We start from the raw sequence: 27,635 nt of genomic DNA on the forward strand, positions 1-27,635 counted from the left end.
GGTGGGGGTGGGAAATCTTGAAAAAAATGACCAAGACCCAGGCCAAGTGGGCTGTAGGTTCCCAACACCAGGTGATGCATCCAAAAGAGAGAATTCAAAGCCAACAGGTGAAATGTCAGCTTCCCACCTTCCTCTACACTCACAATCCTGCTGAGTCAGTAGTTTTGCCACTAGTATTACTGTAGCCAGAACTTAATCCTTGTTGTTTTAGCACAGTACCAGCAATCACAGATATATTATTTTTTTAATGTAATTTTTTTTACACTGCTACTGCTTATGCTTGCTTTTGCTGCATTTCTGAATTAAGTTTTACTTATGATCAGCTTCATTTTCAGATTTGCAGCACAGCATTAAAAGGATTTCAGAGACCATAGGAAATGTTTATTTGTTTAACAACTGCTGGTTTTCTAGAGACTTTGTAAGTCACTACACAAACACTTCAGTGCTGGTTTTATAAACCTTTAGTATTACAAAACAAGTTTTGGCTCAAATTTAAGTTGACGGTGCCCCTTCATAAACACAGGCACAACTTAAAATTGCCTGATTTCCTTCCTCGGCCTTTAAAAATCACCTTTCTGTTGTTTTTAGAATATTAAGATATGTTTTAATAGCAATACATATGCAATCACAGTTAAAACTACGTATTTTGGTCATGTTTTAAGAATTATTTATAACCATTCTTTCCTCAAGCCATCTGGTGAAGCAGGCTTCCAGTAAAATCAACTGCTTTGTAAAAAAGAAAGAAAAAAAAAAGGGGGAAAAAAAACCAAACCCAAAACCAACAAACCAAAAAACACACTGGTCTCTAGTAAATTAAGAGTGTGTTTTAGAACAGGATTGAAATAAGTCGGAAACCAGTTAAAAATCCCTATTCTGAGTCATTAACTCAAGTTCATAGTGGAACTTTTATTAATTGATCCACTATTCAAACTATTCCTAATTGTGTGGATTGTAAGTACTTTTACCTTTAAAGTGAAAAGAGACTGCTGGATGCAAAGTTATAGGCTTGAGGGATTTTCAAAGAACCTTTCTGCTCATCTCTGCTTTTGTCTACAAAAAACATGAAACACCAGCTCCTTTCAGCAAAACCAATGACAGGTTGCCAGGACTCCTGGCTTAGGAAAAGGCAACTCTTCAGGAGAGCCCCTGAAGCTCCTAAATTGCACATTCATGCTCTCCCTTCATGCCAATGCCTTCTGCACTGGTTCAAAGAGGTACTCTACTTTTCCACGAAAGGCAGAAAAGCATCTGTATCTTGAATAAGAACTGAAAATACAAAGCAGGAATTAATGCTATATTAATGTGAGATGAACTGAAACAAGAGAGAAATTCTGATTTAAATCTGCTAAGCAGCTTTAAACCACATTGACATAGCTGCACACATGTATGCATGCATACACACTTCCACTTTTTCCTGATTTTCTTCAAGGTTACACACAGACTGTTCTTATGGATGCTAGAGCATGTGAATATGTATGCATGCATGTCTGTACACACACGTATTAAAAAAATTGAGATGTGAATCTTGTGTAAATAACACATTTATTGAGCTTCTCTATGCCCACACATCATCATTGCATTTCAGATGCAGAATCAGTAGTAAATTCAGCCAAAGACAAGATTAACATAATTTCCAGAAGTAGCCCGAGTTTTTCTTCAGTTGTCTGTACATCCCTCAAATGAATCCAAGCTTTGTTCACTTCAAAAGAAGCAACTCATACACAATAGGTTTGCAGTAAGAGAACATGACACACTCAAGGCAAGAAATCTTCTTCTTTTAGCAGTTTTTGAATACAAAGGGACCACCTATCATTTAGTGCTCTGACTCAAAAATGCTCAAGTAACTCATGAAGTTACTATCCCCTGTTCTCCACCATCTCCCCATTGCAGAGGTGGGTGAGCTCCTGATTACCACTTTGCTTCAATACACCAGATTATCAACCACTATTCAGGACTGCTTAACAAACCAACAGTGGCAGGATTTCAGATTATGGCCGAACCAATGTAGTACCTTCTCTCTACCCCCCTCACAAATTGCATGATCAGACACACACCAAAGCAGATGCAACTGTCACCAGCTGAAGGCAATACAAGCAGGCAGTTACATGGCCTCAGACATGACAGAACCTCACCTATCGCACATCAGATTCAAGGTGGAATAGTCACCATATCAGCTATGCTAATGCAAGCCATCCTGGATCACTGTCAACGAATTAAGTAGAAATCTAGACTTTTATACTAGCTCTTCTTCAGATATACAGTCAAATGTCAACTAATAAGTAAACTAGTAGAGTGGCTGGACTCACTAAAGCAATTTCTGAAATATACCTCCACATGTCAATTAGCAACAAGAAAAGAGCTTTCAACAGAAGCTCACTAAGAAAAGAAATGAACAAAAAAAATCAAAACCAGTAGAACTGGGAAAATAGCTGCCTTCAAATACCCAAAAAACCTTCTGCATTTTTCTTTACTAGAATCTTATCCAGGATTAATTTTGTTTTGAAACAGCCAAGAATGCTTTCCTATAATTAATTTCTAACCAGCACTGGACATTCTGGACAATGAGTCCAATTGAGTCTACAAATCCCAGAAGCACTCTTCTTCCAGTCCGGAATTGTTTGTAACATTGAAATGAATGATAGGTGGGAGAACAGTAACACAAAACGTGCAAGACAGGGAAACAGAAAGGGGCAGATGTGTTAATTCCACACAGTTAACCATAGTAGAGATGAATGTCAACGTACTTTCTGTTTCCTCTGCTACTGAGCATTCAAAGCCTCTGGTTTTGTTACTCACCAGATCATCCAAGAGTGCCTGCTTATTCTTCCTTTTTATAATCTGTTGTAGTTGTTCTTCTTTCTGTATGAGCAGTCGCCTTTGTTCGTTTTCCTGTCGCTCTACCTCTAAAGCTTCTTCCAGTTCTTCCTGCTCCCGCGTCTGAAATGGAAATTAGAAATCAACTCATAGCAATCTTCCTCCTTGGGTGGACAGAGCTCACCCACAGCTCTACTGCCTACCAAAGGACCTAGGACAGACCAAGCAACGGGAATGCAGCCAAATTCTACCTTTTAAGGTAGAATTCTAAGTAGAATTTTAGGTAGAATTTCAAGGCGATTATGATGATTCTACCTCCTCTTATTGTCCAGTGCAAAGTTAGATCTTTTTTTTTTTTTTTCCCCCTTGCTGGTCTCTGCAGTAGAAAGTAACCATTTGGATCTTGGCTCTTTAAATGTTGGAGTACGACAATAGGTTTTCCTTACACCTTCACTCTAAAATGAAGGCACCCACTCTGCTCCCACACATCCTACTTCTCAAGTGATGTAAGTGGGTGACCAAAAATATAATCCCACAATACCATTCCTGATCACCCCCCTGATCAGCTGCATCTTGTGCGCAAAGTACGCTGTGTGCTTCTTAACAGTGGTGTAGAAGAAAAATAAGAAATTACAAATCTGTGAATATTAATAGAGAAACTTATAAGCTAAAACATATTTAAGTAAGAACTGTAAAAAAAGTCACATTCCCAGAAAATGAGGAATTTTGCCTATAACTTGGATTGAAGTCATATGCCACAAGAGAAGAATATAAAGAAATAACTAGTACAGAGTGACCAGTTTTTGTTTCAGGATTTACTTCTTGAGAAGTCTCTTAACCTGTAGACTATTAAGTCATCTGTATTCAAAGATCATAGTGGAAGAAAAAAGAGGAGGGCTCAAAGACCAGGGCAGGGGAAGGATTACAGCTAAACAACTTTATGCAGAAGAGGGAATCAAAAGAACGTTAGTTTGGTGGTAAGAAGGTATAGGACAATAACATACAGAAAACATTTTCCAAATCTTCCCCACCAAAAATACTAAAGCAAAGGGAGATCCAGTAAAAACGCAGAGATAATTAAAATTTTATAAAACTTAAATGGATGATTAATCCATGGAAGCAGTTTCAGCAAAATATTATTGCAGCCAAGAGCTTAATAAAATCTGTTCTTGTAACAAAAAGACCTAAAATTATATCATAAAGCATAGCAACCTGATACATGTCAGAATATGCTGAAAAACATTCCTTCACCAGGCAGATCAAGCCAATGGGTCCCAGTGAGGCCCAGTTACTCCTAGATGCATGAGCTGACAGATCTCATCACCTGCCACCAAGCCAACAGAAGCTGCTTTCATTTTGTAACTGGCAGTGACACTGGTAAAGAGCTGTCACCAACCAGTGACCACCTGCAACTGGATTCTCTTTGCATTTAACGAAAGGAAGGAAACAAACAAAAAACTCCAAGTTGCTAACTGAGGTTATTTCTGAGAATTAAGAGATCTACTTAGTACAGTCAACAGAACTGAAGAGCTCAGGGTCTTTAAGACATTCCAAGCTTCTTCCACGTTTATGTACAAAGACTGCCTGGAATTTGCACTGGAACAGAAGAAAACTTGTAGGGAAGTGCTGACAGACCTAGTCTGAAGAACCAGCCCAGAAACATTATAGTCAGAAATAAGTAAACTGATATACAAACCTAAACCAGATCAGACTACAGGAAAAAGGAAGAATTATCACAAGTCAGATCAAATTCTTTCTGAAAGGAAGACCAAACAAAATAGTAAAACAGAAGAGAAACAAGCTTAATAGGCAGCGAGGGTTGTGTCAAGCTTAGAAATAATCTAGGCACAGTCCCAACATCTAAAGAAATAAAGATGATCATGGTGAAGCCTGGAGTAAACTCAAGAAGACAAGTGGAAGAAGTAAATAGAAGGTGTAATAATGCTTCTCCACATTCAAGAAAGGACAATCAAGAAAACTTAAACACATTTACATCGCGGAGTTCAGACAAAACTATTTCAAGACTGAACAAAGCAGCAAGTAAAATTAAACATACAGTAACAAAGTAGGAAGTAACAAGTCATCCTTTGACTGGAGAATTACAGACTTTTAAGGAAAAAGGCACATTTCGGAAAACTGTAGTCCACTCAGAATGCAAGACTATATGTTGACTGAACTAACTATAACAAAAATAAACCCCTTCTCCAAGAATTCTTTACCTTTTTGTCCAAACCTGTGTACTTAAACACTGCATCAAATCCAGAGATCTAACAGATGGGCTAGTACACGAGTAGCAAGGTCATTAGGAACTGGCTACAAAGATAAGAAATATGACTTGTATTGACAGAACAAGCAGTTATTCAAATCCTGAGGTGACAGGTTCAGTAACTTAGTATTTTGATTTGTAAGAAAGAATGACATACTCATGAGGATAGAAGTAGCAGAAGTGAGATGAAAATAACTTACAAGGCCATAGATTTGGAAACATTAATTTATCAGTTAGAAATCAAAGAGGAAAAAACATGATGCATTACTTGACCACTACTGATTCTGAACCTCCTGTATGACAGTGCTACAAGAGAAGAACAGTCTTAGGATCACGCATCTCAGCATACTTCCAGTAGAGATGGGAAAACAGTGTTCTTTTGTAAGAGCTGTTGTCAGCTACAATACTGCATTCAATTCTGGTCCCTTCTGCCTGCAAAACACAAATTCAAACTGCAAGAGGCAAAGGGTAGCAAAAAAGGGACAAAGAATATCTATATTCCTCAGAAGTAAACTATTACAGTGGTCAGAAAAATTTATGTCAGGCCAAGAATGAAGGGGCAATGACTGTCCATAAGAAGTTTAGGCAAGAAATTAGCACACCTTTCAGCATTTAAGGAGTAAAGACAGTCCAATACCTGCCAAAAAGAGCTAGAGAGAGAAAGCACCCTTTCTTGGGAGAGGGGTAAATTTATGGGCAAGGTCATGCAGTTTTTGTAATAGCAACTGCATCAAGTCTATTACTATGTTTCAATTGTTGAAAAAGAAATGTTGAATGTTTCAAATGTTGAAAAAAGAAATAAAAAAGAAATTTCTCCAGATGACCAGTAAGTCTGGATTCACCCAGGCTTGTCCAGCTTCCATCAGACAACGTCTAGCACAGCAAGACCATACAGTACAGAAAACAGAAGGCCCAGGGGGCTTGGGTGGGTACAGAGTATTACTGTGCTGCTTGATACGATCACACAGGTAGTGCACAGGCTGCCTGCGAGTCACTTACATGAAGGGAAGGTGGGCTGCAGGCAAAGCACACTATTCTCATGGTGACCCTAGAGGTTGCACCTACATTGTAAAATAAGACATGTAGCCAAAGATTTGGCAGGTCTCTTCAAGCTCTGAAGCATAGGATATTGCACAGTGTCAGAGACAGGATAACAGATCAGAGATGGACCCCTGGGGGAATTTCCTTGCCTTTAAAAGGAAGAGGTTCAAACAAACATTTTTCAGATTCCAGTCTCCTCCTGTGAAATCCTAGAGCTAAAGAAATCATTGGGAGTTTTGCCACAGACTTCAGGGGAGTGAGGATTTCACCCCTACTGATTTGAAAGCAAGTCCTTAGTGCAACTGGAATACAAACACAAAACCTTGTTATGTCACATTCTGGGCAGACATTTTCCTTCAAGACCTGATAAGAATGTGTATTTTTATACTGAAAAAAAAAATTTAACAGATTAAACTTTTCTTACAGAAAGAAATGCTTGCAAGTTTATTTTTAAAGAACAAAATTATATCTGAGGCATGTTTTCAATTAATAAATCTTCAAAGAACCATGCGTTTTGCATATAGATCATGTATACAATACTCCTGATGTTATTGTTATCAGCTCTTGAACAAAAGTTTTAATGTTTGTTTCAACATCTTTCATTTTAAATTTTGCATAAACCAGACCTGTGCTTTCCCTCAATTTTACAACTCTCTCCTGGGAGCTTCGTAATGTCTGCGTCTGGATTCCTTTTTTCCTTCGGATGAGAAAGGAATGATTGTCCTGGTATAGGAATGAACTTGGTCTCTCCTGGATATTGTCCAACGACACTGCCAGCACGCATGCAGTGGTGATGTATTAGATGCAGATTTTACTGCCTGACCCGCTTTTTAAGCCCTTCCCAAAATAAAGCATAACTACATTTCAACTACCAATTTAATCTCTTTAAGCAGCACTAAATATCAGTATCGCAGAATATTAGCGTATTATGGTTTTTGAATACAAAGTGAAGTCCGCATTGTGCCTTCAGCTTTGACTTTTTTTTAAGATATTACAGAAAGTACTCCACTTCAAAAATCTAATTCTTTAACTAGTGAATAAAAATTGTAGGGGAGAGAAGTTAACTAACCAGTTTTATCTTATTTTTCTGAATGACTTCTTTGTTATCCTTCTGGTACAGCTCCATTTTCCTTTTGGTGTTTTCCAGATCCACATTGTTGGTCAAGTTAAATACTGCATAAATATTAGAAAGACAGAAAGTAAAAGTATTAGGTTGGCAAGCATGACTATGAAAAAGAAACACTACTCTTATGTCCCTTCTAGCACCAGATATAAACATCGCAATAACAGAATTTATTTAAATATGCCCTGTAAAGCAAGACACAATCTGCTAAATCACTGCAAACTTCAACAGAAGCCAGCAGAGTTCCTTTAGGTTTATACATCTGTAGGAGACGAAAATTTGAGTTTTGCATCCTATTTTGTGATACTGATAATGATACACATGAATAATCATAATATTATTCATAAAACATTGACCTTTTCAAGTAGCAGTTACAGCTAAGAACACAGTGATTCCTATAAAATTAAAATTAGACTAAAAACATACATATTAAGATAAGGTTAGAAATTAAGTCATTCCATTTCACAAGAGTATCTAATGCACAAAGACTACAGAGACTGTTTGAATTCTCAAGTACACAAAAGTTTTCACATCATTTGATAACTCAAAAAGGCACCAATGTACAACTACCTTTATTATGAGGAATCTGCAGATGCAGATTAATAGGTTAAGTGACATTCTTTTTATGTCTCTCGATAGTGACAGACTATATCCCACGTAATTATGAGCAGCAAGCAAGCTCCATAGTTTAGCACAACATTCTCGATTATCTACACATGGCATGGAAGATACCTCAAGAAATTGAACAGTTTCTACAATCAACAGCTTGAAAGATGTAGATGGCTTGGATGATTAGTAATTTAATACAATGCCTGAGCCTTTCACTTCTAGGTCACTGGTTCAATTGTGGGTCAAGTGAATTCCAACTGAAAGCCCTTATCACTGGGAAGTCGCCTGGTGATCACCATCCAGAGTGGATGCTGCACTCGTGCCCCTGGCCTTAAAGCTATTGAAGACTGCCAACATACAGCACTCAAAGCCTCAAAGAGCTTTGTCGCATGGCTACAGTAAATTCACAAGAGCAGCAGAGAAATTTGCACTGCCACTGATAAATCCTTCACAAGAAAACAATAGCATAGTGATTGCGCTAAGTCAAACCCTGAGGAAGGGAAGGAGGTTCTAGTGGAAATGCCAGCATGGGACTCAGAAGATTTTGGTTCAGTTCTTTCTTCCTAGGTTCTCAAGCGACTAGGGCCAAATGCACACTGGACACATGCACCACTGTCAAGGCATTTGTATAAGTCAGGCTGCTAGAGAGAAACAGAAGGAAGAAGCATGAAATCTGTTGTTACTCATCAGGATAGCACACGTCTCAGTTTGGTAAAGATTATATCCCTTCTCTCATCCTCTCCACAGGTAACATGGCAGAAATGAGCTTTTAAGAGGGTTCTAGGTAAACCAAACGATTAACAGCCTAGACTGGCAAACCAGTTGACAGCAGCAAAGGAAACAGCAAGAAATCAAAGCAGGGAGCAAATGGGGGCGGGGGAGAAAACAGGGAAGGTCCAAAATGCAAGAGTTGTGGGATACAGCTCAGTTCTACATAGCCAGCTGTATAGCAGCTCACTACTGCCAAAAAGGGGCAGTCCTGCTCTTACGTCCCTCTTCCCAGGCAAAGGTCTCACCCTTTCCCCTGCTCTGACTCCAGGACTCCCTGGATGCTTTGCAGTGTCAACAGAAACCCTCCAGTAACCTGAACTGGCTCAACAAAGGGGCCGGACAAGTGCCAGAGATGATACAAGGGAAGTAATAAAAGTGTACAGATGGGAATAGGAATACTCTCTTTCCAGGAGTACTGAACACCACATCATCTTACTCTTATCAAAAGTATTCAGTCCTTCCTTGAACTGCAACAAAAAGGGCTAGGTAAGATACAGCTGAAGAAATTCCTAACCTTAAGCAAATAAACAAAATGCTGTATTTATTTTTTCCCCCCTCTTTTCCAAATAATGAGCAATATCAAGAGGACTGACATTTTAATTCAGCCTGGCTCCTAAATCAGCTGAACTCTTCCATCCCCATGCCATCACCCTCACTTCAGAAGGAATATCTGAGATGAAGGCTGGTTTTGTGGTTTAAGCATTTGATTGGGAATCAACACCTGAGTTCAATTTCCAACTTTGCTACTGTTCCTGAGCAGATTGCTGGGCCTTTATACTGGAGGTCTCCCACCGGTAAGAACCAGGAGTAGGGGAATAAAGCTTCCTTTCTCCTATATGTCGTCTGATGTATCTCCGTCCTATAGCTATATGCAGCACTCATCTCCGTATCTCTTGATCTCATCTCAGGTGGAACCTCTGGGCACCGCTATAACCCAAACAAGCCATTCACAGTTCAGCTCCTTGGGTTTTGGCAGCAAGTTACTCATTTCAAATGTATTTATTCTTTTTCTCCCCAAAAGGCATAACAACATTTTCCAATTTCATACAAACATACACTTTCTGGTTGTAGCAACATTTCCTTAGTAAAACACATTATTTTAGTCTAAATTTTTAGTATTTTAATGGAGACTTGACCTCCAAATTTCCAGCCTACAGTTCCCAGCTGACAAGCAGCTTAATATTTGAGTATTACTGCAGAGAAGAATTGTCATGTGAAAATGCTGGCATACAATCAGACCAGGGCTCTGCAATGACAGCAGCTGGATGGGAATGTCAGCACTTCCTACAACTTAAATCCACACACCAACTCTCTAAACTCTTCAATGACGACACAAGAAAGAAATAGCATATGAGACATGCTGTGCTAGCAGGATGCCCAGATGCCATCTTCAGGTGCAAGAGGAGGAGCAAGATGATATGCCAAATGCCTTTACGCTCCTGAACATCTTGGGTATTTCTCCAAAAATAATCCAGCAATAAGCTGATGATCTAGGTTTTGCAACTATTGCTGCTTGAAACGTTCACAGGGTTTCCCCCCCCTTCTCAGTTATCTTTAATAGGTTCAACTAGTCACAACCTAGGTTTGTAAAACAAAAACTGTAAGATTTAAAACTCATACAGGGGAAAGTAGGCAAATTTTAGACATATGCAGATGCCTGCTTTTATTTAGAACTACTTACAAAAGCGGGTTTATTTTGCTACTTGATATGAAGTAACATTTCTATGTAAGAGATGTTTCTGCATCAATGTTTAGGAAATCTTCAATATCCACCTGCATAGTCACCTTAAACGCCCACTGCTCTGCTCGCAGCAAGGTGAAAGATGGTTTATTTCCCATTCTGTTTTCCTGCTGTGGCTGGAACCAAACCACAGGTAAAACCCTCTCAACGGTCAGATCTGTTCATACCATGCCAATTTTGCTCTGCCAGTCTTGCTCTACTCTGTCACTTGAGGATATGGTAGGACACCAGCAATCAGGAAGACTCATACTTCCAGCACCCTCAAAGGCCAGAGAAGATTTCTCCCACTGAATATGGATTCATAGTCATTGAACAGGAACATTACCTTGGTCCTAAGCATCTGCTCCTCAACACTAAGTTGTTCATGCTTCAAGACTTAAAACACTGAAGAGCTACATTTTGTTGCAACAGTGTTAAGACCTGGATGTCTCTATATCAATATCAGTGTCAATAGTGGTCCTTTAATAAATTAAAAGAATAGCTTCCCTCCTACAATAAACACTCCAGCAGCAAAACAAACTATGCTCTTTGACATTGCATCGTTATCAGTGGCCAACCAGCCAGCCAAAACATTTTCCAACATATTTCTAATATTTTTCATGAGCTTCAAATGTCTTTTCATCAGTATTCAGAGAATACAAATTCTTGCCATTGTATCCTCACAATTACAGCTGACAAGTCCATTTTATAAGGGGCATTAGGTCACAAAAAATAATTAAGAGATTATTTCTTTCTCTTCTCTCTTGTCTCCTCCACAAGTCACTTGGCATTTAAAAAACAAGTAGTATCAAATCAAAGAACAGTTACTAATACTCAACATCTTACCTTTTACACAGCTAGGACTATGCAGTATTTTTTTTATTTGGTCTGCTTTGAGTTTTGCCAGAAATTTTTTTTAAATATAATTCTTCCAAATGTTCCCTTTTTAAAAAATACAACAAAACAAATCATAAATCTAGAAGAACTAGAAAGAGTTAAAAAACCCTAACTTATATGCTACACCTATCCTGAAAAAATATTGGTATACATCTGAATATGACTGGCAAAGCAGATGGCTAGTTTGAAAAGGTTTCAAAGAAAAGCCAGACTTATTTTTGTCCATGTTGAAATATAGCATAAGCTGATATAAGAGGCCTGAAACCCTTCAGGGAAAAGAAACAGAAGCTGTTTTGTATGCAACAATTATTTATCTACTTATCCATCTCACATTGGTTGGTTTATAAAATGACTTGCCTTGAGACATCTGTTGAAGTATAACAGGAAGACTATTGTGTTTTTCTGAAACATTTCATTCTATTTAGGTAAAACTCCCTTCTTCTGACATTCAGCCTCTACAGGGAGACTTTCGCTGCTTTTCAAAACAACAACATTCATTATGCAATACTACATGGAAGTAGTAGGAAATGGAAAAATATTTTCCTCGTTATAAAAGAAAAAAGAAAAGGAGACAAAAATTTTAATTATATGGCACAATAACTTGTCCAGAGACAGAGCAGCATGAATGAATGTCACTCCACTGAAGGACTTTAAGTCCATCAAAATCTCCCTGTTTTAGTCTGAGATACTGCAAATTTTCTGAGACTTTTCCTCCTAGTTCCTTAAGAGACAGTAATGTTACCATGTAAAAATATTTGCTATTCAACTATTAAGAACATTCCCTCTCTAGCAAGACAGCAAATGATTACTCTGATGACAGTGTTTGATCTGCATTGCTGGTATGAGCCTGCTGAAAATTTTTAAATTAGTAAGTATTAGTTTGTTGTAAACAATATTCCTCCCACCCTGCTACAAAAAACAACTTCTTGATCATCATCTTCATAAATCACCAGCTAGAGACCAGGCATTTTAGAAGAGCAACTGCTTTGGGCAGAGCGCTATGAAGGAAGACACAACCACATCCTCAGTCTGGCCGGGGATTCCAAAGCCACTGCGGCACCTTCTGTTGGTGCTTTCAACGCCTGGGCCAACCTCTACCCCTGTACTTTTAAGAGGGGTAGGAGGGGGGTGAGGGGGAGAAAAGATGGAATAGATCTTAACAGGTCCCTTCCTACCAACATTTCTGTGTTTATAACAAAATAAATTTTCTTTTGTCAGAAACAAAAGAAAACCCACAGCTAAGCGAGAAAAATCTAGTTAGGTATTAATAATTATTTCTTTTATCCTCAGTTGTCTTTTATTGGGACAATAATTTTCCAGAAAAATATCTTAGCATAGTAATAAATGATTGAAATCACTCAGCCCCATCGGTCTAAGAAAGATCATTTTGGCTGGAACAGTGTGGTACTGAAATCTTTGTTCAGATGAGATGACTGAAATGGATCTTTGATAAAGCTGCTCAATTTCCAGTTGGGTTATTCCCATTGTCAGGACCAGCCATACCATCCTCGTGCACACACACAGAGGAAAAAAAACCACAGAACAATAAACAACACAACCCACAAGTGATCATAGATACCAAAATCCTCTCTTTCCAAAGATGACTTGTGAGATAAACATTCTGAGCAAGACAAGTCACTAGGCAGCTGGTATTGCATAAAATCTTAGAGCAGTAATGAGATACAGGAATCCGAAGGGCACAAATACAGTAGTCTCCTTCCAAGTTGAATGTACTGCATGTTTTTAAAAAGCAATAATTACTATTAACAATTGTGTTGCGGTCATGCCTAGAGGCCTCATACAGGTATCAGGAGAATGGTGCCAGGCAGTGTGTATACGCATGCTAGGAGGCGGGCCCTGCTCTGGAGAGCTTACACACCGGGTTTTGAAAAACTAGCTACAAAGGTACTCTGGGGAAGAAGAAAATCTTGCAGAAAGAGCGAGCAAAATTTGCATGATGTCCAGAGATTGTAACTTGTAGCAACACTCTAAGCTTTAACCTTGCCCCTCTCATCACATGGGCATAGACCTGACTTATTCCGATAGATGTTTCCACACTTTTCCCAAAGGCAGGTTTTAACCCTTTCACTTTATTTTTCTTCCTAGTGTTAATGACAAACTGTGTTTACAATGTTCTCAAATTGTCCAACTGATTTTTCTTCTGGGGAAAACCTGCTTTAAAATGTGGTTTCTATTTAAAGCCTTGTATAACACATTTTAGCCCAAAGCATTATTTAGTGGCTACATTCTAAACCACTTCAAAAATGTGTTTTTTATAAAAGAAATCTTAAGAGGTGACTACCCTAATGTTTGTTTGACCTTCCCCTCTCACACTTTTGCTGTACCGCCCAACTCTTTTCTTTAAACAGAAAAAGTCTGTAGGTATAACAATCCTGATATGAAGGGGGAAAATGTGTTTCAAGTGAGGTCATATACCACATCAATGGAATAAAGACAGTGCAGTTGCTGCAAACGTTGCAGCTGACCTACCTGAAACATTTGGAAAAGATACCAGAATTGTGGCAGGGTCACATGAAGTATACTTATACAGGATGTTTACATTTTGTCGCTGCCAAGCAACTACTTCATTTAATCCCCCACAAAAACTCAGAAAACAAAACTTACCAGCAAAAAGAAAACAGGGTAAAGCTACACTTTGACCATCCCACAGAAAAACTGAAAATTTGGGGCAGGGGGAGAAATGGGAAATCCAGTTCTCTGGCTCCCTATCTTCCTAACCTGGCAGCTTGTACAACCACCACCAGCTACTGCCAGCCTGCTGTACATTGGCCCCACGAGGCAAAACTTTGCCCTGCATGACTACAAGCCTAGTTTTTCCGTATGCACAAATGAACAGGGAATTCACACACACACAAATAACTACTCTCAGCAGTAAAGTGTGAAGTAACCAGAATTGAAGACACCTTTAACACATTGTTCAGCCATGCCACACACAACATGCACAGCAAAAACACTGGAAGAAGTCACACTACCGCTACATACCAGACAAATGTCAGGTGGAGAACTCTGCCCAGGAATGCAGGCATGAGAGGGCTTGGGGAGGCAGGAACAACCTACTAAGTTTGAAAGCAAGATGTGTGCAAGGAGCTTTGTCACCAGGGAATGGAGAACAGGGCTTGAATTCTTACCCAAGGTGTTGTTCTTGAATCTAACCAGCCCTCCAGCTTCTGGATCTGCCTAAAAGTTAGTAGATCATAAGTGACCTCTTCGACAGTAAAAATTAAGAGCCTTCTGACTGCACCCCTTCTTTCCTCTCATCATCCTGGCTGCTACATGAAGAAATTAGGAGGTAGTCATACTTTCTATTCCTTTTAGTATTTTAGGTGTCCCTTTTGGGCAACTAACTCCAATTCCTAACAACTCTATCTATTGAGCTTCTACATTATACATTTGCAGGACCAGTCCAATTACAGACAAATTCACTCTTCTTCACAAGGTTATGAAGACCAGCCATGAACTCTGCTGCTTCTAAACCAAGTTACTAGTGCAGGCTCTGGAACCATTTGAAATGTAACAACCTAATACCAAGAGCTGGAGAATCATAACATTGTGCAAAAATTGATGAGATTCAGGCAACTTCAGACAGAACTTCAACTCCCTTGTTGCAGATGCTGAAAACCCCTGTAACAGCAGTTAAGTAGGAAACCTGTACTTAATGCTATATAAATAAAAAGCAGTTTTCCTTTCCATGAGCACACAGATTCTTCCAGGATGCTCTGGCTAAGATGCAACCATTCTTTCTATCATTCCCTCCTTCCCCTGCACTATCCAAAAAAATATACAAACAGAACAACACCCACATAGTCTCTTCCAGGTATTTGGACCCATATGAGTGTGCCTGGTGTTTCCCAGTCACACGATATAGCTCTTCAGCCTCAGCCTTCTAATGCCAACAAAAACACGATACATTACTCACAGCAGTAAGTGTACTGGATACACGTCTACAAAACACCACAGTGCAAAGAGGAGCAAGGGCTCCTTTGAGAAACCAAAGGGAAGTAGCATCTCCATGTTATCCTTCAAATCACATTCACTGCCCCTCCTGCATGTTCTAAGCCACCTCTTCTTCCTCCAGGACAAAAAAAGAAAAGCCTCAGAAGCTCATAAAACCCAAGAAACAAACCATTTAGGAGTCACTCCTTTGAACACATCCTTGTTTTTCTAAGCAAAATCCATCACTCCACCGTAAATCACAAGTCACCCTAACTAAGAAGAAAATAAACTCTGTTGATAACATAGTCCCTTCCCAAAGGGCAAAGTTCTGCTTCAGCTAATCCAAAGAGAAAGAAATCAATGTTTGTTCCTAAACCTTCTCCTTCTGCAAAGCAACATAAAATGCTACCACAGTGGTATGTAAGGTTATCAGCTTCAAAGCAGCTTCAGCTACTGTACTTGTAGAAGCAAAAATGATGAAAGACACCATATGGCTTCTGTCATGGTAGATAAAGCTAATGGAGGCATATAATGAAAATTTCAATTTCTCCTCTCTTTGTTTCATCTTTCCCAGTGCAGCACCAACAATCCCCTGCAAGGCTTTCTTTTCCAGCTATAAAGCACCACTTCCTCTTTGAATCACGTTTCTTCTCCGGCAGATAAAATGTTTTACTTAATGATGTCCTACAGTTCAGCAAATATGATTAAAAATGTACAGAAAAAAGTAATTAGATAAACATCTGATACTATGATAAATCCTATTACAGAAACATTCTCATAGGCAGCTGAATCAGAAGATAAAAGCCTATGGTCTCATAAGCACAGCACATCAAAATACAAGCATTAAGACTTACCAATTTCTTCTATTTCTTCCAGGAAATCATTATATTCACTTAGACTGGGAAAGTCATCCTCTCTTTTATTGTATCTTTGAGAGAAGAGAAACAAGTATTTATATAAACACACAAAGATGCAATTTCAATTCAACATGGCTCTTGTTGCAAGTGTATTAAACATTGACCTAGTTTTATGAACTATGTGCTTTGTGGCTCTCACAACTGACCAATGTGCAGGATCTTTAAAGGGAGACAGAAGCACTTGTTTCAAAGGAAAGGAGCCAGCCTGGCATAAATTGGTGCTATCTTTGCCTACTCTTTGCCGATTCCTTTTCCAAGGTTACAGGTAAACAGGAGCACAGAGGCTAGGATATACTAATTCCAAGCCAGTCCTTCAGCATGAGAAACCTGTTAACAAAGGCAGAGACAACAGTAACACCCACAAGAAAAGCTTTTCTAGAAGTTACCAGAAAATGGAGTTTGGCTTTGTGCCACAACAGAAAGCATACGTCACCAGCAAACTGAAAATGCTACACAATTGTTTTATTTCATACCAATAGACCATTCCAGAACTCATTTATCCAACTCTTGATAACTGGAAAAAGTTAAAAAGATGAAGGGACAACTGGCTAGAACATGGTGAGACTCTTTCTTCCCAAGGCTTTCTTCCCAAGAAAACATAAAGCTGAGATTCTGCCTGCTCTGTGGACCAAGATACACGACACCCGGAGTATAAAAATCTAATCCTGAGAACTCAGGCCAAATTCCAATTTGGGGACATTTTTATTGCCTACCAAAAACTAATCTGGCAAACCCAAGTGGGCCACGCATTTTACAACGTTTTCTGTTCTCACTATACTTCTTTCCATGTTTAGTCAACTAAGTTGACTTCATTCCAGTTTGACTTTTGTTAACTTCAGTAGACTTTATAACCAAACATCAAAATTATTACTACTTTCCACATCAGCATCTTGGTATTCAACGACACAATTTCCCCACATCTCAGCACCATCATATGATTCATTTAGTATTGCACTAAGTCTTAGATAAAGGCTGCCAAACTTACAATTTACCTGTACATTCATTTTTGCACACACAACTCTCTCCAGGTTTGTTAGGTTCCATCAGACCCTCTCCTATCAAAACTTCAACTGGCTTGCTTATTTTCCTTATAAAGTGTTGTTTCTTGGCCACAAGGAGTGAGATGCAATTTTAGACCTCATTTATCTCAATTCCAAGAGCTCTCAAATCTTACAGACTAGTAACACAAGGCTTGTAAGGAAGCATTTCCACAACAACTGCTGTGTGAAGTAGAAAACAATGTGAACATAGCTTCTCTTCTGTCCATTTTCATTTTGAAGGGAACTGGCCTTCAACTGTCAGAACAGCTCCCCAGGGAAGAAAACAATCAAGGTCCTGTTTCTTGCCCCACTCCCATGTTCACCCCCTCAAAGGGAAAGCAGCTGTAGTCCTCAGTATCTAATCATCTCCATTTAGGAGGCAAGTCTTTGCCAAAGGAAGCCACATAGAAACACCTAATATTTTCTAATGCTAAGCCGGAATCCCTCAAGGCTAAACTGAGAATTCAGCTCTCAGTTGTTGCATAAAATCAGATTCTCTGAAATCCCTCCACTTTAAGTGGAGTCAAGTTTTATGGGTTGTCACTTTAAAAGAAAAAAAATTCTCCTCTGTACTACTAGAGGAATAAATAATTTTTTTAAAATGGTGATCCATGAAATACATCCACCTTCCGTTATTTAACTTGTGACACTCACATTTTCAGCACTTTCTTCCGAATTTCCACTTCCTTGTCAACGGCAGGATCCTCAAAGAGCTGTACCCTGAAGTTACTCTTCCGCAGGGGGGTATCGCACTCCTGGCAATTCCCAGCCCCTCTCACAAACAGAAGTTCCACACAGCTCTCACATCTGCAGGAGAGAGGAAGGGGTATAAAGGCAGATACATGTTAAACAGTAACTGAAACAGGATCGTCCCCCTTTTTTGCTGTTTACACTCACACACTCTATAAACACACAGCACATCTCTCCTTGATTTCACTATTTCTTCAGCACCCACCAGCGGCAAGGAGGCAAGGCTCTTCACCATGGCTGAAAGGAAGCAATCTCAGCAGCACAAACGCATTTATTCTCCCTGCCCAAACAACTCGGCCTCTTTGCTGAGACTGAAAGTTTATTCAAACACAATGATGGGTTTTGTGTCAAGGGGAAGCTTGTTTATTGACACCATCAAACTTATTTCGCATGGACCAGACTGGGATATCCTTATTTACTCTGAGCACTACTTTGCTGCACAAAAAGCCCTGTTTATTTTCTTGATGCCATTCACAGCGCAAGGTACTATTCAGCACAAGCAGGGATACAAATCTTGCCCACAGCCTTCCAAGCATCTACCAATATTACTGTGGAGGAACTGCTATAACAAACCTGAGCTAAACTCCAGCTAAAAGAACTGAAACACCATTTTAAGCAGCGACCAGTATTATGCAGCTCTCCTGTGCTTTCTGTTAATACTTTTAAAATTGCACATAAAATACACTTCACATAGAGGTTGCACTGAAATAAATCAAAAATGCCCTTCTGGTTTTATTTTTGTCTTAATGAAGATTTCAGATTTTAATAAGATGCTTGCTGACCAGTCAATTGGCATTTAATAAAAGGAAGAACACACAACAAGAAAGCCAATTTTTAAAAAAAAGTAGTTGGGTACTAATAATGTGCAAATTTCTAGCAGAGGACACCACCTGCTGCAGTCATTTCCTACTGCTGGGGAGGCAAGGGGGTGTCTATTTATAGCTTTGCTATACTGAAGCCAAAACAGTTGAACATTAAGGGCTAAGCTGTATTGTACCTTCACAAACCCAGCACAAAAGCTAAACAAGTTAAGAGAAACAATACTGACATGGTTGCGAAGGATCTTAAACAAAACTTTCACCCTGCTGACCTACCCCCAACTAAACTGGTTCCAGTACTTACAGAGGCAGAGCTGGCTAGAGCCAACCAGTTTTATCCTTCTGTCTTCAAGATTAGAAAGTACAAAACAAATGCAATTGTATCTTACAATTAAAAAAAAAAAAAAGAGCAATTTTTTTTTTGTTAACACAAGTAGAACTACAGTTTCAAAATGCATCTTGCACAGCAGCTGTCAACATTAAAGACCAAACCTTGAATTTACTTGGACATTTTCCTGCTCCGGAATCCCTCTAGTTAGAAAACCAAGCACATTTAAACACAATTTATCTGGGAAGGCAAAGATCAAACCTTTTAGCACACTAGACCTGAAATTCAGAAGTTACTGGGATATCAACTCAAGTATGCTTCTTTATGGAAATATTATGGAAATATTTTAGCTCACTACTATGGTAGAAAGAACACTAAATACACAAGAGAACGCAAGGCAGGGAAAGGGTTTTCTCCTTCCTCTCCAACCTGTCTATGCATGCAACAGCCCAGTACATAAGGACAGTTTCACAGTCTCCTTCATTTTGGCAGCTCATGCTGTTTGTACGTCTCTCTCAACACAGCAACCAAAGCGCAGCAAAAAAACCTGCCTCCTCTTTCCTATATTTAAGTTATAGAAAAGGGAGTGTAAAGCTACAGAACTTGGCAGGTGGATCCAAGTGCAGGTGTTTGTATTGGTTTTTTATCTTGGTATTGCCTAAGGACCAACAGAACCGGGCCCCCATGTGCAAGGTATTATGCACAGACAGTAGCAGCTGAAACTACTTCACTTCCCTTCCCCCCCTTCCCTAAATCAAAGACATTTCAAGTTTACACAGGACTTGACTATGGAAAAAATCCCTCCTTGGAAAAGCACTTCGTACAAGTGCTTCAATGCCTTCCCAAACTGGAACCAGTGTTTCTAAGGCTGGAAAATAGCTTTCTATACAAAAAAAAAAGATGAGTCAACACCTCACTACGGGAATCCCGTATCAGGTGATCAAGTTCTTTCTCATTCGCTCATGCACATCCACCCTTATATTTATTCATAGATAATTCCTTCTGAATTCAAAAGGGGTTATATAGGACAAGTCAAGGGCAGAGCTGGACTCCATCCAAATTCTGCCTCCTCTTCATCTCCAGATAGTTTTAACATACACAGTTGGATCCCAAAGCTTACTTCATAGCAGGTCTGTCATTCTTGCCCCCACAAACCGCAGCCGCTTTCCCAGTGATGGCAAACATTTTTGGTCACACATTTCCATCTCAGTCTTGAAAAAGGAAAAAAGCCATCTCCCAAATCCCTCTCAAACGAGTTCCTTTTGGTTTCACTGCAGACCACTGAAGTCAGAGCATATGCAAACACTAGGAAGGCAGATTTCAATAAAGGTGGATTTAATAAATTATTTCACATCTTGAAACAAAGATTTAAAAACCTGTCTTGACAAAATTTTATCTCACACTGTAAAATGTAAAAATACAGCATGACTTTTTTTTTTTTTTTTTTTTTTTAAAAAGAGATGCAGCAGTTTATGTGCCTTCACCTAAGGTACCCAACCCATGCAACAGCGAGACATCCCGGGCAGCACAGGGGGACACCCCAGCACCACAGCTGGCATTACAGAGCTCCATCATGGCACATAGATAACATCAATTCAGGTGATCCTTCCATTTCTTTAAAAGTCCAACTCTTCTCCATTTGCCTTAGTGTAAGGACAGTCTGACTATGGAAGCAGGACATCATTCAGTGCATCTTTTATTGGCCAAAACATCATACATGGCTTTCCCCAAATGAGCAAAGCACAGAAACATCTGCTTAACTCCCCTTCAAATCATGGCCAAAACAGGTGGCCATGTGTTTTCTTAAATTAGGAGCCTTAAATCAGCAATTTTTAATATGCATAAATGTATTATGTATGCATACATGCTACATATATAAACTATTGATGACAAACGTTCATGCTTAAAAGTCAGGTCTATACGTTTGTTCAAAACTGAGTATGTCCGAAAACAGCTTCACATGACGTCTAAACAAACACTCAGGGTGTGATACTGCCAATTCTCCTCTTCACACTGAGGTTGTACAGCCTCTATGATCTGTATTCTATTTCACACATTCACAAAAATCTTTCATTACCTTTTGGGTTTAAGTTTGTATCCTGAGAATAGGTCATCTGGATTAAGACATCAGTAGAAAATGCCCAGGGAGCTACATATGCCAGACGACAGGGAAAGACTATTAGTAATGTCACCAACAAAAGCAATCACAGCACCCCCAGGAATAACAGTCTCCTGGTCTTCCACACGAGGATAATAACCATCAGTACACTCATTTTCATTTCTGTGGAACTGGTTTCATCTGTCTTGTTCTTCCCTTTCATCCCCATGAAATATTAAACAAATGGCTCAGTCTCTACACAGTCTAGAAGGACACTACATTTTTGAGGAAAGCAAAAATAAAGCATCTAGATGGTCTGGCACCATCAATGTGCAAATAGCACTATATGCCTTCATGTCAGTGTTCAAGGACTTCAGGATCAGGATCGTACTAAAAATGCTTTTGGTACATTGCAGAAAACAAGCAGAGGTTCCTCTCCAGAAAACTGTTAGGTATTTATCAACTAAATTACACTTACTGGAACTGAGTGTTTCTTTTGGACAAAGTGTCTTCAAAGGGTACAGGATTTCTGCCCAGTACTGCATTCCCCACACATGCACACATATACTTCATGGAAGGATGATGGCAGATAAGGAATCAAACCTCTTGGACACTGAACGGATGAAAATGGCTCACAACATTAATATAGCTTGATGGTGCTCCTTACTTTTCTAGCTTGGCTGGCAAGAGAGCAAATAAACAGAGTAAAGGAAGAGCTGTTCTCACAAGCAGGAGTACAAGATATTCTTTCTTTTAAAATTTTAGATTCTGCTGAGCATAGCAAAAATTTGCAGGACTTCAGATACGCAGATATTAATCATTTCAGAGGAAAAAAAAATCTTTATGGCTTTTGCTGTTGACTAGGAATTATTACAGAATGAGTTACTACCGTTCTTTACAAGGCTATTTTTAGTAGATATAATTATTAAACAGTATCAAATATTTAGAATCTCTAAGCCCCTCTTCAGCTTTTATAACCAAGATGTTTCTGTTATTTAAACTAACATGCAAAACAAATGATCCTCTCTACTATGGAAAAAACAGTTTAGATTAAAAAATAGTAATACAGCCTTCAACATATAGCCAAGACCTGAACCACAAACAAATGGAATTGAAAGAATCGGAAAAAAAAAAAAAAAAGATGTGTTTTCACTTGTTCCTCAATTCTGATGTCAGCGGGAAATTTGATGGCAAGGGAACATTAAAAACCAAAGGGAAAAACCCACACATGAGAAAGCTTACAGAAAGACATCTAGATTTTTAAATCAAAGATGCTTCCAGAAACATTCACAGGCTTTTTGCTTAGCTTGGGTTAGACAATTTTGTGTTCTTGTACAGAGATCCTTGAACTGAGACAAGAGCAGCCCAATTTGGAACATGCAGGTGTCAAACCTGTTTATTTTGCAACCCCTAGTACATTTAGCAAGTCCTTATAACCCACAGTGGTTTCTGCTACATAGCCAAGAGTTCATCTACTATTTGCAATTGGCCATTGCAGGTTTATTTTCTAGGCTGGTAGACTAATAGGCACAGCCTAGAAGGCAGGTTCTTTCTAGAGTCTGCAGCAACGATGACCTCTGTGATCCAAAAAGCTAAGGGATCTGAGCAAAAGCAATTTTTTTCCCATGTTACACTTAGGGATCAAAAGCAGAGAAAAGAGAAAGAAGCATGACTGCAATGACACCAAACACTTCTGAGCACCTCGGAATAAAGGAGCTTATAAAATCAGTAGCTCCCTGATGAGAAGGGTGTTTGGGACAAAAATAAGTTTTTTCCTTTTCACACCTCAGCTTCAGGACCTCAGAAATCCTTATTCAAATACTTGCAGAAGCAGCTGCCTATGTGTTTTGGGCCATCTCTTCCCTGCTCACCAAATACAAGAGGGAGTTGGGAGAAGAAGATACCAATTACTCTTTCCTTTTTCCTCTGTTCAGATTCTGTGAAGTCCTACTGATGGGGATTTTGCTGTTCTCACCTTGTAAGCAGACAACAACAGAATGCTCTCAAAACCTTTTTGGCTGAAAAACCCACCATGGGTCTGCCTTCAACTAGTAAACAAAGAGGTCTCACAAGCAGCCCATGCGCCATGTAGAGATTACAGCTCGTTATGGCACATCTTGGATTTCAGGCAGAAATCACAACTCTATCAATCAACAGATGAGAATTTTTGGTTTTTAAACACTGTTGATAGGCTATCTTCAGTTGTCTGCAGCTCCCCTCTGTTCAGCCCACAGTAACATGCACTGCAAGACAAAATCTCAGAGATTACTTTGCTAACATTTGATTTTTTTTCAAAAGTATTGAGACTCCAGAGAGCTGATCTTAACCCCTCCTTTAAACAACAAAGCAAAACCAAAAAAAGACTCCGGTACTCTGCCTATATCTGTATTATGTCAATTCTCAGCATCATCTGCCAAGCTGCTGAGCATACAATCCTTCTTTTAGACTATTTGTATCTTTTGGGAAAAAGGATGCACACACACACACTTTTGTTTCATTTTTGTTCTGTCAGATGAGTTCTGCTTCATACTGCAGAAAGGAGGAGGTTAAATGAGCCCAGACATCTCAAAAATTTAGGAGACGCTCAGCCACAGTCAACCCTATTTTCCAAACACCCATATACATACTCTGATATACAGACCAGTTCATCTCAACTGCACTCACAAGAAAGAAAGCAGACCAGGTAGTTGTTGAACTACAGCCTTGAATGACTGGCATTTTAAGCAAAAGAGAGACATACTGAGTCAATTAATAATAAACAGAAACATTTCCACCACCCATTGTGTTTCAACATCTCCATTACAAAACCATTTCAAGTGGCTTGGACCTGACAAGAGAGTTTGCAGCAAGCTGAAACTTAACTCACATTTATCCAGCACAGATGAGCCTTTTCTTTCTTCCTACGGGAAAAAAAAAATTAAAGAACCTTATATGGTATTAACTCTAGATATTATAGAGAAAATATTTCTATAGGTATTTAAAAGTGTTTCTTTATGAGATACTGCTGCCTAGGCAATTAAGCACACAATCATAAAAAACATGTCTTACAGCACAATTATGTCAATTTTGTCAAACAACAGGCCAATATTTGATACGCCAATTCTTGACACTTCAAGAGCAGCTGTGCAGCATTGAGAAATAAGTGTTTTCACAATGACTAGGCATACCAAAATCGACCGAGAATTTACCCAATGTACCAGAACAACTACTTCAAATCCATTACAGTCTACTGGGCAAACACATGCACTAAAATAATAATTCAACTATGTCAATAACCCCTTTATTATGCTTTATTCTCTTTGAATAAGAACTTTTGCAAGTTTTCAGGGTTCAACAAACATCACATTGGGTAGCTATCAGGATTAGCAGCTGCCCACAGCACACCTGAACTTAAAACACAATTATGAAATTTTCTGTGCCTCCCTAAAATGCAGAAACTACACCTTTTTTAGACATGGTCCAGTTTAACATTGTCCATCGTCTCACAAGACAAACATACTTATCATTAACAAGTTCAAGATCTCACACTGAACTCCATATAAGACATGTTGCTCCCTTCTCCTTCCATATCCATTTGTTACCTCGTGAGAAAGTCCTACGCCATGGTGTGAGTTGAACTGCCCCCAAGGCTGACAGGTCTTACTAACTCAAGTATTTTCAGCATTCACTTACTCAGTCTTACGAAACACCTGCATATGCCAGAAATCACACTGGAAAAAACTAAAACACAGACAACAGAAAATAAACGCTTTGGGGACCCAAAATAGTCACGACAAATCTTTTACTTGATACAAAACAAGGCTTCTACCTTCTGTTCTGTACTTTCAACGCATTTCACAGTGCAACAATGGCATGTGGATGCAAGACAAGGAAATACGGCTATACAGTAAAAGGGAAAAAACATTAAAAGGTATTTGTGGCATGATGGGATATCCTGACCACATTACTGAAGGCTTGTCACAAGACACTCCCATATTTCATGTCTAATCTCAGAAAGTAAGAAGGTAAAGTTGATAAGACACACATCTGTAAGAGACCCAGGCATACGACCAAGGTTTTCCATAAAAACAACGGTGGTTTGGAGTCTCAATGGGAAACATGCAAGTGTTTAAAACTCTCTCAAAAATCAAAACCTTTACCAATCTCTTGCAAAAATACCTGCTGAATGATCTGCATATGTTGGCTCATCTCTCCCAGCTTTTGGGAGGAACTAAGCCAAATTTCTGCCAAGAGCATCGGCTTGTGTTTCACTCAAAGCATAAAAAGTACACAGTCCAGTTTCCTTAAGCTATTCAAATACAGAGAGACAGTGTGGGTGTATGTACACACATTTAAAAACAACTGAAAAAACCAGCCTGTTTGAGCAATAACTGTATTATCCACGTTCTGGATAGCTCTGAAAACAGTCAGTGCTCAAAAAGCAATTTGTAACGAAGAACTGTCTTCTCTACCATTAAGCTTGCTTGGTTTGGAAAGACCGAAAGAACAATCTGCCATGACAAAATGTTACTCGGGAGCTCCTGCATAAATCTTGTTTTACAATACAAGAAAATCAACTGTTTCCTTTTATGCAATTTGGCAGAAATGAGTGACCAAACTCAAAGGTTAGAACACCAACTCTCATTCTCATGAGTAGCGAAAGTCCTAACAAGCTTGAGTTTATATATGCAGCCTAGGAACACCAAAACTGTATTTCTACATATTAAGTCAGCACCAATGCCAAAAAAGCTGCTGTAATGTGCCTTCACACTGCTGTACACTGTCCTCTCCCGCAGGCCAGAAACAAACATTTGCGCAGCCACATCATTATTTTTCAGCTAGATGAACTCTCCCATTTGGTTCACCACATAGTTCACAAATGCTTGTACCAGCACAGAGCAATGGGCAAAGTGAAGGTAGGAATGAGCAACCAGGGCGAGAAGGCTTAAGCGGGATGTTGCCAAATATGAAATCCCAGGCAATGCAAGCATATCACACCACTGTCATGAAAGTCTTGAAAGCCAGACATGTTTAAGGCTCATTCATTAGGGAAGCTGAAGCGTGAAGAGAATGGGGAACAGGGACTGTGTTTAGTAGCAGACAACGCAGTGAGGTGCCCAGCAGTATGGACAGGCACTTTTGTAACCACCACCACATACCTACACAGCTTTGCAGATCTGCTCTCGAAGCGGAACTAGGAGAACCCTCAAGTGAACTCCAGGTCCCAACAAGTTCAGCAGCCAAACTTCCTGCAGACTTCAGACAGGTTAGGGCATCCCACAAACAATGCTCCTATTCAGGCAGCTTCCACCCGTGTATTGACACTGAGAGGGCTTTGACAAAGGGAGATACCCCAACCACAGAGATGCCTGTGACATGAGCACCAGCACCAGTGCAGCTGGGCTGCAAAGCACGGGAAGAGGATGGCACCACAGCAGGCAACCTCCGGACAGCTTAAGCTGATGTAGGATCACATCCTCAAGAACTCTGGCAATAAAAGACCCTCCCCAGCATTCAGCACACTCTTTACAAACTGTGTAATAATATCTGAGGCAAGACAACTCAACTCTAGGAGAAATACTTCTCCTGGAAGAGGGCTCCTCACCAGTGTCGATGGAAGTAACCACAGTTAAATCAAACCTGTGGAGATGCCCAGCATGGTCAGGGACCCCCAGAAAGGTCCTTTCAGTCTAAACAAGACCCCAGAACTAAGTTACCAGGGATAGCCACTGGGTAGGAGAGCATAAAAAACTGCTCCTCTCTTCCGAAGCTCTGAATTCAACAGCACCCAGTGATGTTTATTAAAATTTGTCTTTGCCTTCCCTCTTACAAAGCTTTTATGGCATACCCAGCTATTTTAGCTTGATCCAAAAGTATAAGGAGAGAGAACACGACGCAAATAGTGTCCATCATTATTTCAGGGTACTTTAAGCTGCTCTAGAAAGGTGAGTTGAAGCACAGTTACAACACAAGCAATACAAGAATGGGTGGGGTAGCAGACAGAGGATAAGAAGTATTTTTCAGAATGGCTAAAAATAAAAGAGCCAAAAACCATGTTACATTATTTCAGAATATTTTAAACAAAGTGTACAAGATGACTTTACAAGCAAGTCCTTCCTGTAGAAGGCAACACAACTGAACAAAACAAATTCATGCATTTGAAACAAGTCACAAAGTCACTGGGAGCTCATCATTTAAAGAGCACCAAGGAGAGGAAGAGACACCCCTATACCAATTAAAAAGTAGCTCATGGTCCCTCTGCAATGTGACACAGTCATGAAAAGGCAGATGCAACCCAAGGATGTATCAGAAGAGCTGCTGCTGTCAAAAAGACAGAATCACCAGCAGGATATGAGATTTCACTTGAAATGACATAATGCAGTTCTGGTCACTCACACTCAAACCAGATGAGCTCACCGTATAAATGCAGAAAAGCGCAACTAGGATGATCACAAGATTGGCAAGACTGGCTTATCAGAGGAGAAACAGCAGAAAAAGCTACTTAAACTA

At 39.4% G+C, this 27,635-nt stretch overlaps 1 protein-coding gene across 1 annotated transcript; it reads right to left on the reverse strand.

Moving 5' to 3' along the window:
• Window positions 1-2,796: 2,796 nt before the first annotated feature.
• MNAT1 (MNAT CDK-activating kinase assembly factor 1) lies at window positions 2,797-17,959 on the reverse strand (the record flags this gene model as incomplete). Its single annotated transcript, XM_009585199.1, has 4 exons — window positions 2,797-2,937; window positions 7,191-7,294; window positions 16,050-16,123; window positions 17,807-17,959. Coding segments are annotated over 4 exons (472 nt in total), but the record flags the coding sequence as incomplete, so codon positions are not given.
• Window positions 17,960-27,635: the final 9,676 nt, after the last annotated feature.

Source organism: Fulmarus glacialis, unplaced genomic scaffold (genome assembly GCF_000690835.1).
Source record: "Fulmarus glacialis isolate BGI_N327 unplaced genomic scaffold, ASM69083v1 scaffold16210, whole genome shotgun sequence".
Classification (NCBI taxonomy): domain Eukaryota; kingdom Metazoa; phylum Chordata; class Aves; order Procellariiformes; family Procellariidae; genus Fulmarus; species Fulmarus glacialis.